Source organism: Bufo gargarizans, chromosome 11 (genome assembly GCF_014858855.1).
Source record: "Bufo gargarizans isolate SCDJY-AF-19 chromosome 11, ASM1485885v1, whole genome shotgun sequence".
NCBI classification, from domain to species: domain Eukaryota; kingdom Metazoa; phylum Chordata; class Amphibia; order Anura; family Bufonidae; genus Bufo; species Bufo gargarizans.
Genome location: NC_058090.1, coordinates 53780546 through 53792729, shown reverse-complemented (window position 1 = coordinate 53792729; position 12184 = coordinate 53780546). Strand labels below are relative to the sequence as shown.

The 12184-nt window shown below is 46.4% G+C and overlaps 1 protein-coding gene across 5 annotated transcripts in view; it reads left to right on the top strand.

Annotated features, from left to right (window-relative positions):
• Positions 1-12184, top strand: part of RYR3 (ryanodine receptor 3) — a 684284-nt gene that overhangs the window by 296038 nt on the left and 376062 nt on the right. For all 5 annotated transcript variants that reach the window (XM_044272379.1, XM_044272378.1, XM_044272377.1 and 2 more), the window contains exon 28: positions 2695-2903. In XM_044272379.1, coding sequence (XP_044128314.1) covers positions 2695-2903 — 209 coding nt within the window. The remainder of the gene's footprint in view (positions 1-2694; positions 2904-12184) is intronic.

Genomic DNA, 12184 nt, shown 5'->3' with positions numbered 1-12184 from the left:
ATGACATATCAAACATTTTTACAAAGTGTAGTTACTCTTTAAGTGGGTTGTTCCATGGTAAATACTTACCCCTATCCACAGGATACAGGGTAAGGCCTCTTTCACATGGGCATTGTGGGTGAGGGCCGGATAGGATGCGGGTGCGTTCAGGGAAAGTTGTTGCATTCTTCAGTTTTTTCCGCGCGAGTGCATGCGTTTTGCACGCACGTGATAAAAAACTGAATGTTTGGTACCCAGACCTGAACCCGGACTTCTTCACTGACGTTCAGGTTTGGGTTTGGTTTTCTGTAGATTTTATTATTTTCCATTATAACATGGTTATAATGGAAAATAATAGCATTCTTTAATACAGAATGTTAAGTCAAATGTCAATTGAGGGTTAAAAAATAATAAAAACATTACTCACCCCATCCACTTGATTGCGCATCCGGGATCCTCTTCTTTGTTCTTCTTGAAGGACCTGCAAAAGGACCTTCGCTGACTTCATTGCGCACACAATATGGTGAATGCGGTGACGTCAGCGAAGGTCCTGCTGAATGAAGATAGAAGGTCCTTTTGCAGGTTCTTTAAGAAGAAGAAAGAAGAGGATCTCGGATGAGCGATCAAGTGAATGGGGCGAGTAATGTTTTTATTATTTTTTAACCCTCAATTGACATTTGATTTTACATTCTGTATTAAAGAATGCTATTATTTTCCATTATAACCATGTTATAATGGAAAATAATAAAGTAAATGGGGTCCCGGATCACTTATCCCTCGTCTCCTTAGCAACCATCCGTGAAAATCGCATCGCTTCCGCACTTGCTTGTGGATGCAATGTGATTTTCAAGCAGCCACTTTTATTTCTATGGGGCCTGCGTTGCATGAGAAACGCACAATATAGAACATGCTGCGATTTTTGGCATACGTTTTACCGGATCCGGCAGGCAGTTGCGGCGACGGAATTGCTTGCTCTCTCACACTACCGCAAGTATGAAAGTAGCCTTAGAATATTTTTAGGTATGATTATTTGGATTTGAATAATAAGACCATGGTTCATAAGGTTTCCATGCCATTTAACATATACAATATATGGGGGAGATTTATCAAAAGTGGTGTAAAAGAAAACTGCCTTAGTTGCTCATAGCAACCAATCAGATATCATAGCTTTTATAATAAAAATATATGTACTGCTTTCTATAATAAGATACATAGTGCCAGTAACAACTGCAAAATATAATAGTGATGAAACGCATACACCATGCTCACATGAAGCTGAGTACTCCAGGATAGATTTTCCCTGTAGACTGCGGTACTGTGTATATATATATATATATAGAATAAATAAAAGACACCGCAGCACGTCCGTTTGGTGAAAGAAGTGGAACCCTTTATTCACCTGTGCGACGTTTCGGTCCGCTCACTGGGACCAGTGAGCGGACCGAAACGTCGCACAGGTGAATAAAGGGTTCCACTTCTTTCACCAAACGGACGTGCTGCGGTGTCTTTTATTTATTCTAGAATTTACACCTTGGTAAGGTGTGTTCACCGCTGGCACCCACACATTTTCTACTAGGAGTGCTGCTCTGAAATTTTCATCGCTATATATATATATATATATATATATATATATATATATTAATAAAGTATACTTAAATTAATATATAGCTTGCGGGTGAGCTGCTACAGCGGGTAGTTAACATTATCGGACACTAAAGGAGGATATACCAGTTATAAATGGTCCAAGTCATTTCAAGTATTTGTGGTCTCATAAACTTCATGGAAGTATTTGCTTGTTTGCTTGTGCCAGGTTTAACAATGCAGGCGTCCAACAGTAAAATGCCATTAATTAGTCATCTGTGAAAGATCTGTATATATTTACATACTGTAGCTGCAAACATTTTGTCCTTCCTTTGCTGCATTTCATCAGAAGCCAATAGATTAATTACTGCTGAGAGAAAATGAGAGTCTACACTGACAATATCGCATTCTTTAATGGATATCACTAATTCATCCTTGGCCACCAGCGAATTCTCATGATGACTCAGATCCTGGCATGCTCAGCTCACAATAAATGAGCTTTTTTGGCAAATACTTTAAAGGGGGTGTCTCTCTACATGATAAATGCAATTTACTGAAGTGAAAGTTAATACAAGACACTTACTAATGTAATGTGATTGTCCATATTGCCTCCTTTGCTGGCTTGATTAATTTTTCCATCACATTATGCACAGCTCGTATCCAGGGGTTATGACCACCCTGCAATCTAGCGGTGGTGGTCGTGCAGTTAAAATGTGATGGAAAAATGCTAGCAAAGGAGACAATATGGACAATCACATTACATTAGTAAGTACCTTGTATTTACTTTATCTACATGATAAATGCCATTTGCTGAAGTGAGACAACCCCTTTTAAGCTTTTTCTACAAGGAGTGGTTCAAATAAGCACAGACAGGCACATGGTAGAGCAGAACAGTAATTATGTGACCCCGATAGAATTGTAATATTATTTGACAGTCTTGTAGTATCCATCCTACATGTTATGTGGATTTTTGACATATACAGTTTTTAACCATTGAGAAATAATGTTTTCTGCAATGTACTATATTGTATTTTTCATGAACGCAACTTAAAGTCCTGGAAACAGATTGTGAAAGGATTTTACCTGGAGATCTTGCCATCTGTTCAGTTCATTTCCTATACATGTGTTCCGCAGGTTTTGTCCCTGTCTGCTCCCTTGGGTTGTCTCAGATTGGTCGCTTGAATTTTGGTAAAGATGCCAGCACGTTCAAATACTACACAATGTGTGGCCTACAGGAGGGCTTCCAACCGTTTGCTGTCAACATGAACAGAGATGTAGCCATGTGGTTCAGCAAGCGCTTACCAACCTTTGTCAACGTGCCAAAAAATCATCCTCACATTGAGGTACTTACAGCCCAGTTTTTCTCATTCCTTCATATTGCAACATCCATTCCCTGCTTGGTATTATTTTTATTATCATAGAGTATTAAAAGTTACATTTTAAGTCCATTATTACCAGCACATTTCGAATTACAAGGGGAGATATGCAGCCTGTAATCATGCATCTTTCGTCCTGACACGCTGCCATAGATTCTCCAAGAAGTCTGTGATTAGACCGAATGATAATATGGGCCAGTTATTGGGATCGAGCATTTCTACGAATATGGACGCTTGTACCCAATAATAGTGATGAGACAGGAGGTGTGTCTCAGACTACCACAGACTCCCTGCATGACCTTAGCTAAGCAGGTAGTCACAGATCACAGTTCTACCCTACTAGAGCTGAGCCAAAAAGCAGCAACCTCTGGGGAAAATAAATAGCAGGTAAGCATCACTGCCAGGCACACGCATGTGCATTGTTAAGATCAGTGCCTCTTCCCATAGTGGACAGAGCAGTGCACATGCGCGGACCCAGCGGTGACCGGTGCTCGCACAAGATCTCTAAGCAGAGGAGGAGGAGAATGAAGTAGCAGAGGAAGGCGTGCCAGAGGACTCCAAGGGGAGTGATTATGCTGACATATCAGAGAGGGGCCTGGGCACTTACAGCCATAACGCCTTTCCTGGTCACTTGTGAGACCTAATCTGCATATCTTTATAAAGTGTTTTTTTTCAGCTCGTCTATGTGGGACAGACAAAAGAGAGGTACCATTTTTATGTTGGGCAACTGTGCTATAATATGAGATGAGCGGTCTTAAATGCTCAAAGTAGGTGACAGACTCCCTTTAAAGGCTATGTACACCTTTGGAGGCATTTTTTGTTTACGGTTGCATTTTACTTATTTTTGGCTAAAAAGCATATGTTTAATTGGCCTTTATTAAAAATATTCAGTCATTCTGTAAGAAAGGGTTGTGTTTTTCTAACTGTGTGACTTTCACTTTCACTTTGTGCCGGTCGTCTAATAAGCCTTATCTCTAAACTACTGAGAATTCATAAACGCTTATTTAAGCTGCATTCTTATCAGTAAGATAAGAACTGAGTAGAGTTGAGCGAACACCTGGATGTTCGGGTTCGAGAAGTTCGGCCGAACATCCCGGAAATGTTCGGGTTCGGGATCCGAACCCGATCCGAACTTCGTCCCGAACCCGAACCCCATTGAAGTCAATGGGGACCCGAACTTTTCGGCACTAAAAAGGCTGTAAAACAGCCCAGGAAAGAGCTAGAGGGCTGCAAAAGGCAGCAACATGTAGGTAAATCCCCTGCAAACAAATGTGGATAGGGAAATGAATTAAAATAAAAATTAAATAAATAAAAATTAACCAAAATCAATTGGAGAGAGGTTCCATAGCAGATAATCTGGCTTCCCGTCACCCACCACTGGAACAGTCCATTCTCAGATATTTAGGCCCCGGCACCCAGGCAGAGGAGAGAGGTCCCGTAACAGAGAATCTGTCTTCATGTCAGCAGAGAATTAGTCTGCATGTCATAGCAGAGAATGAGGCTTCACGTCAGCCACCACTGCAACAGTCCATTGGCATATATTTAGGCCCAGCACCCAGGCAGAGGAGGGAGGTCCCGTAACAGAGAATCTGTCTTCATGTCAGCAGAGAATTAGTCTGCATGTCATAGCAGAGAATGAGGCTTCACGTCAGCCACCACTGCAACAGTCCATTGGCATATATTTAGGCCCAGCACACACACAGGCAGAGGAGAGAGGTCCCGTAACAGAGAATCTGGCTTCATGTCAGCAGAGAATCAGTCTGCATGTCATAGCAGAGAATGAGGCTTCACGTCAGCCACCACTGCAACAGTCCATTGGCATATATTTAGGCCCAGCACACACACAGGCAGAGGAGAGAGGTCCCGTAACAGAGAATCTGTCTTCATGTCAGCAGAGAATCAGTCTGCATGTCATAGCAGAGAATGAGGCTTCACGTCAGCCACCACTGCAACAGTCCATTGGCATATATTTAGGCCCAGCACCCAGGCAGAGGAGGGAGGTCCCGTAACAGAGAATCTGTCTTCATGTCAGCAGAGAATTAGTCTGCATGTCATAGCAGAGAATGAGGCTTCACGTCAGCCACCACTGCAACAGTCCATTGGCATATATTTAGGCCCAGCACACACACAGGCAGAGGAGAGAGGTCCCGTAACAGAGAATCTGGCTTCATGTCAGCAGAGAATCAGTCTGCATGTCATAGCAGAGAATGAGGCTTCACGTCAGCCACCACTGCAACAGTCCATTGGCATATATTTAGGCCCAGCACACACACAGGCAGAGGAGAGAGGTCCCGTAACAGAGAATCTGTCTTCATGTCAGCAGAGAATTAGTCTGCATGTCATAGCAGAGAATGAGGCTTCACGTCAGCCACCACTGCAACAGTCCATTGGCATATATTTAGGCCCAGCACCCAGGCAGAGGAGGGAGGTCCCGTAACAGAGAATCTGTCTTCATGTCAGCAGAGAATTAGTCTGCATGTCATAGCAGAGAATGAGGCTTCACGTCAGCCACCACTGCAACAGTCCATTGGCATATATTTAGGCCCAGCACACACACAGGCAGAGGAGAGAGGTCCCGTAACAGAGAATCTGGCTTCATGTCAGCAGAGAATCAGTCTGCATGTCATAGCAGAGAATGAGGCTTCACGTCAGCCACCGCTGCAACAGTCCATTGGCATATATTTAGGCCCAGCACACACACAGGCAGAGGAGAGAGGTCCCGTAACAGAGAATCTGGCTTCATGTCAGCAGAGAATCAGTCTGCATGTCATAGCAGAGAATGAGGCTTCACGTCAGCCACCACTGCAACAGTCCATTGGCATATATTTAGGCCCAGCACACACACAGGCAGAGGAGAGAGGTCCCGTAACAGAGGATCTGGCTTCATGTCAGCAGAGAATCAGTCTGCATGTCATAGCAGAGAATGAGGCTTCACGTCACCCACCACTGCAACAGTCCATTGGCATATATTTAGGCCTAGCACACAGGCAGAGCAGAGAGGTCCCGTAACAGACAATCTGGCTTCATGACAGCAGAGAATCAGTCTGCATGTCATAGCAGAGAATGAGGCTTCACGTCACCCACCACTGCAACAGTCCATTGGCATATATTTAGGCCTAGCACACAGGCAGAGCAGAGAGGTCCCGTAACAGACGATCTGGCTTCATGTCAGCAGAGAATCAGTCTGCATGTCATAGCAGAGAATGAGGCTTCACGTCAGCCACCACTGCAACAGTCCATTGGCATATATTTAGGCCTAGCACACAGGCAGAGGAGAGAGGTCCCGTAACAGACAATCTGGCTTCATGTCAGCAGAGAATCAGTCTGCATGTCATAGCAGAGAATGAGGCTTCACGTCACCCACCACTGCAACAGTCCATTGGCATATATTTAGGCCTAGCACACAGGCAGAGCAGAGAGGTCCCGTAACAGACGATCTGGCTTCATGTCAGCAGAGAATCAGTCTGCATGTCATAGCAGAGAATGAGGCTTCACGTCACCCACCACTGCAACAGTCCATTGGCATATATTTAGGCCTAGCACACAGGCAGAGCAGAGAGGTCCCGTAACAGACAATCTGGCTTCATGTCAGCAGAGAATCAGTCTGCATGTCATAGCAGAGAATCAGGCTTCACGTCAGCCACCACTGCAACAGTCCATTGTCATAAATTTAGGCCCAGCACCCAGGCAGAGGAGAGAGGTCCCGTAACAGACAATCTGGCTTCATGTCAGCAGAGAATTAGTCTGCATGTCATAGCAGAGAATCAGGCTTCATGTCAGCCACCACTGCAACAGTCCATTGGCATATATTTAGGCCTAGCACACAGGCAGAGGAGAGGTTCATTCAACTTTGGGTAGCCTCGCAATATAATGGTAAAATGAAAATAAAAATAGGATTGAATGAGGAAGTGCCCTGGAGTCCAATAATATATGGTTATGGGGAGGTAGTTAATGTCTAATCTGGACAAGGGACGGACAGGTCCTGTGGGATCCATGCCTGGTTCATTTTTATGAACGTCAGCTTGTCCACATTGGCTGTAGACAGGCGGCTGCGTTTGTCTGTAATGACGCCCCCTGCCGTGCTGAATACACGTTCAGACAAAACGCTGGCTGCCGGGCAGGCCAGCACCTCCAAGGCATAAAAGGCTAGCTCTGGCCACGTGGACAATTTAGAGACCCAGAAGTTGAATGGGGCCAAACCATCAGTCAGTACGTGGAGGGGTGTGCACACGTACTGTTCCACCATGTTAGTGAAATGTTGCCTCCTGCTAACACGTTGCGTATCAGGTGGTGGTGCAGTTAGCTGTGGCGTGTTGACAAAAGTTTTCCACATCTCTGCCATGCTAACCCTGCCCTCAGAGGAGCTGGCCGTGACACAGCTGCCTTGGCGACCTCTTGCTCCTCCTCTGCCTTGGCCTTGGGCTTCCACTTGTTCCCCTGTGACATTTGGGAATGCTCTCAGTAGCGCGTCTACCAACGTGCGCTTGTACTCGCGCATCTTCCTATCACGCTCCAGTGCAGGAAGTAAGGTGGGCACATTGTCTTTGTAGCGTGGATCCAGCAGGGTGGCAACCCAGTAGTCCGCACAGGTTAAAATGTGGGCAACTCTGCTGTCGTTGCGCAGGCACTGCAGCATGTAGTCGCTCATGTGTGCCAGGCTGCCCAGGGGTAAGGACAAGCTGTCCTCTGTGGGAGGCGTATCGTCATCGTCCTGCCTTTCCCCCCAGCCACGCACCAGTGATGGACCCGAGCTGCGTTGGGTGCCACCCCGCTGTGACCATGCTTCATCCTCATCCTCCTCCACCTCCTCCTCATCCTCGTCCTCCTCGTCCTCCAGTAGTGGGCCCTGGCTGGCCACATTTGTACCTGGCCTCTGCTGTTGCCAAAAACCTCCCTCTGAGTCACTTCGAAGAGACTGGCCTGAAAGTGCTAAAAATGACCCCTCTTCCTCCTCCTCCTCCTCCTCCTCCTGGGCCACCTCCTCTTCCATCATCGCCCTAAGTGTTTTCTCAAGGAGACATAGAAGTGGTATTGTAACGCTGATAACGGTGTCATCGCCACTGGCCATGTTGGTGGAGTACTCGAAACAGCGCAACAGGGCACACAGGTCTCGCATGGAGGCCCAGTCATTGGTGGTGAAGTGGTGCTGTTCTGTAGTGCGACTGACCCGTGCGTGCTGCAGCTGAAACTCCACTATGGCCTGCTGCTGCTCGCACAGTCTGTCCAGCATGTGCAAGGTGGAGTTCCACCTGGTGGGCACGTCGCATATGAGGCGGTGAGCGGGAAGGCCGAAGTTACGCTGTAGCGCAGACAGGCGAGCAGCAGCAGGATGTGAACGCCGGAAGCGCGAACAGACGGCCCGCACTTTATGCAGCAGCTCTGACATGTCGGGGTAGTTGTGAATGAACTTCTGCACCACCAAATTCAGCACATGCGCCAAGCAAGGGATGTGCGTCAAATTGGCTAGTCCCAGAGCTGCAACGAGATTTCGCCCATTATCACACACCACCAGGCCGGGCTTGAGGCTCACCGGCAGCAACCACTCGTCGGTCTGTTGTTCAATACCCCGCCACAACTCCTGTGCGGTGTGGGGCCTGTCCCCCAAACATATGAGTTTCAGAATGGCCTGCTGACGTTTACCCCGGGCTGTGCTGAAGTTGGTGGTGAAGGTGTGTGGCTGACTGGATGAGCAGGTGGAAGAAGAGGAGGAGGAAGCCGAGAAGGAGGAGGTGGCAACAGGAGGCAAAGAATGTTGCCCTGCGATCCTTGGCGGCGGAAGGACGTGCGCCAAACAGCTCTCCGCCTGGGGCCCAGCTGCCACTACATTTACCCAGTGTGCAGTTAGGGAGATATAGCGTCCCTGGCCGTGCTTACTGGTCCACGTATCTGTGGTTAGGTGGACCTTGCTACAGATGGCGTTGCGCAGTGCACACTTGATTTTATCGGATACTTGGTTGTGCAGGGAAGGCACGGCTCTCTTGGAGAAGTAGTGCCGGCTGGGAACAACATACTGTGGGACAGCAAGCGACATGAGCTGTTTGAAGCTGTCTGTGTCCACCAGCCTAAATGACAGCATTTCATAGGCCAGTAGTTTAGAAATGCTGGCATTCAGGGCCAGGGATCGAGGGTGGCTAGGTGGGAATTTACGCTTTCTATCAAATGTTTGTGAGATGGAGAGCTGAACGCTGGCGTGTGACATGGTTGAGACGCTTGGTGACGGAGGTGGTGGTGGTGGTGTTGGTGGTACATCCCCTGTTTGCTGGGCGGCAGGTGCCAACGTTCCTCCAGAGGCGGAGGAAGAGGCCGAGGCGGCAGCAGCAGAATAGGCCGAGGCGGCAGCAGCAGAAGAGGTAGCAGGGGGAGCCTGAGTGACTTCCTTGGTTTTAAGGTGTTTACTCCACTGCAGTTCATGCTTTGCATGCAGGTGCCTGGTCATGCAGGTTGTGCTCAGGTTCAGAACGTTAATGCCTCGCTTCAGGCTCTGATGGCACAGCGTGCAAACCACTCGGGTCTTGTCGTCAGCACATTGTTTGAAGAAGTGCCATGCCAGGGAACTCCTTGAAGCTGCCTTTGGGGTGCTCGGTCCCAGATGGCGGCGGTCAGTAGCAGGCGGAGTCTCTTGGCGGCGGGTGTTCTGCTTTTGCCCACTGCTCCCTCTTTTGCTACGCTGTTGGCTCGGTCTCACCACTGCCTCTTCCTCCGAACTGTGAAAGTCAGTGGCACGACCTTCATTCCATGTGGGGTCTAGGACCTCATCGTCCCCTGCATCGTCTTCCACCCAGTCTTGATCCCTGACCTCCTGTTCAGTCTGCACACTGCAGAAAGACGCAGCAGTTGGCACCTGTGTTTCGTCATCATCAGAGACATGCTGAGGTGGTATTCCCATGTCCTCATCATCAGGAAACATAAGTGGTTGTGCGTCAGTGCATTCTATGTCTTTCACCGCTGGGGAAGGGCTAGGTGGATGCCCTTGGGAAACCCTGCCAGCGGAGTCTTCAAACAGCATAAGAGACTGCTGCATAACTTGAGGCTGAGACAGTTTCCCTGGTATGCATGGGGGTGATGTGACAGACTGATGGGGTTGGTTTTCAGGCGCCATCTGTGCGCTTTCTGCAGAAGACTGGGTGGGAGATAATGTGAACGTGCCGGATCCACTGTCGGCCACCCAATTGACTAATGCCTGTACCTGCTCAGGCCTTACCATCCTTAGAACGGCATTGGGCCCCACCATATATCGCTGTAAATTCTGGCGGCTACTGGGACCTGAGGTAGTTGGTACACTAGGACGTGTGGATGTGGCAGAACGGCCACGTCCTCTCCCAGCACCAGAGGGTCCACTAACACCACCACGACCATGTCCACGTCCGCGTCCCTTACTAGATGTTTTTCTCATTGTTATGGTTCACCACAACAACAAATATATTATTTGGCCCAATGTATTGTATTCAAATTCAGCGGGATATAAATTTGAGGCCTAGTATTTAGGCGCTGGGTGACCGGTATGGATTTAGTGACAGAATTAGACTTGGAAATGCACAGAAGCGTGTGTGTGTGAAGTTATTCTGAATGACCCAATGTGCACCTTGAATATTATATACCCTTTTAGGGATAGATTTCAAATAGCTCTGATATAGCAGAAACCACTAAATTATGAAATTGCTAAATTGGGAATTGTATTTCAACCCAGAACAAAAAATGTGCTTTGACGGACACTAAATAACTTTCCCAGCCACAACAGGACAGCGTTAACGAGAGATTTAGCAGGATATAAATTTGAGGCCTAGTATTTAGGCGCTGGGTGACAGGTATGGGTTTAGTGACAGAATTAGACTTAGAAATACACAGTAGCGGGTGTGTGTGAAGTTATTCTGAATGACCCAATGTGCACCTTGAATATTATATACCCTTTTAGGGATAGATTTCAAATAGCTCTGATATAGCAGAAACCACTAAATTATGAAATTGCTAAATTGGGAATTGTATTTCAACCCAGAACAAAAAATGTGCTTTGACGGACACTAAATAACTTTCCCAGCCACAACAGGACAGCGTTAACGAGAGATTTAGCAGGATATAAATTTGAGGCCTAGTATTTAGGCGCTGGGTGACAGGTATGGGTTTAGTGACAGAATTAGACTTAGAAATACACAGTAGCGGGTGTGTGTGAAGTTATTCTGAATGACCCAATGTGCACCTTGAATATTATATACCCTTTTAGGGATAGATTTCAAATAGCTCTGATATAGCAGAAACCACTAAATTATGAAATTGCTAAATTGGGAATTGTATTTCAACCCAGAACAAAAAATGTGCTTTGACGGACACTAAATAACTTTCCCAGCCACAACAGGACAGCGTTAACGAGAGATTTAGCAGGATATAAATTTGAGGCCTAGTATTTAGGCGCTGGGTGACAGGTATGGGTTTAGTGACAGAATTAGACTTAGAAATACACAGTAGCGGGTGTGTGTGAAGTTATTCTGAATGACCCAATGTGCACCTTGAATATTATATACCCTTTTAGGGATAGATTTCAAATAGCTCTGATATAGCAGAAACCACTAAATTATGAAATTGCTAAATTGGGAATTGTATTTCAACCCAGAACAAGAAATGTGCTTGAACGGACACTAAATAACTCGCCCAGCTACAGCACTAAGGACAGATTTAGCTGGATATAAATTTGAGGCCTAGTATTTAGGCGCTGGGTGACAGGTATGGGTTTAGTGACAGAATTAGACTTGGAAATACACAGTAGCGGGTGTGTGTGAAGTTATTCTGAATGACCCAATGTGCACCTTGAATATTATATACCCTTTTAGGGATAGATTTCAAATAGCTCTGATATAGCAGAAACCACTAAATTATGAAATTGCTAAATTGGGAATTGTATTTCAACCCAGAACAAGAAATGTGCTTGAACGGACACTAAATAACTCGCCCAGCTACAGCACTAAGGACAGATTTAGCTGGATATAAATTTGAGGCCTAGTATTTAGGCGCTGGGTGACAGGTATGGGTTTAGTGACAGAATTAGACTTGGGAATGCACAGTAGCGGGTGTGTGAAGTTATTCTGAATGTCCCTATGTGCACCTTCAATATGATCTACCCTTTTAGGGATAGATTTCAAATAGCTCTGATATAGCAGAAACCACTAAATTATGAAATTGCTAAATTGGGAATTGTATTTCAACCCAGAACAAGAAATGTGCTTGAACGGACACTAAATAACTCGCCCAGCTACAGC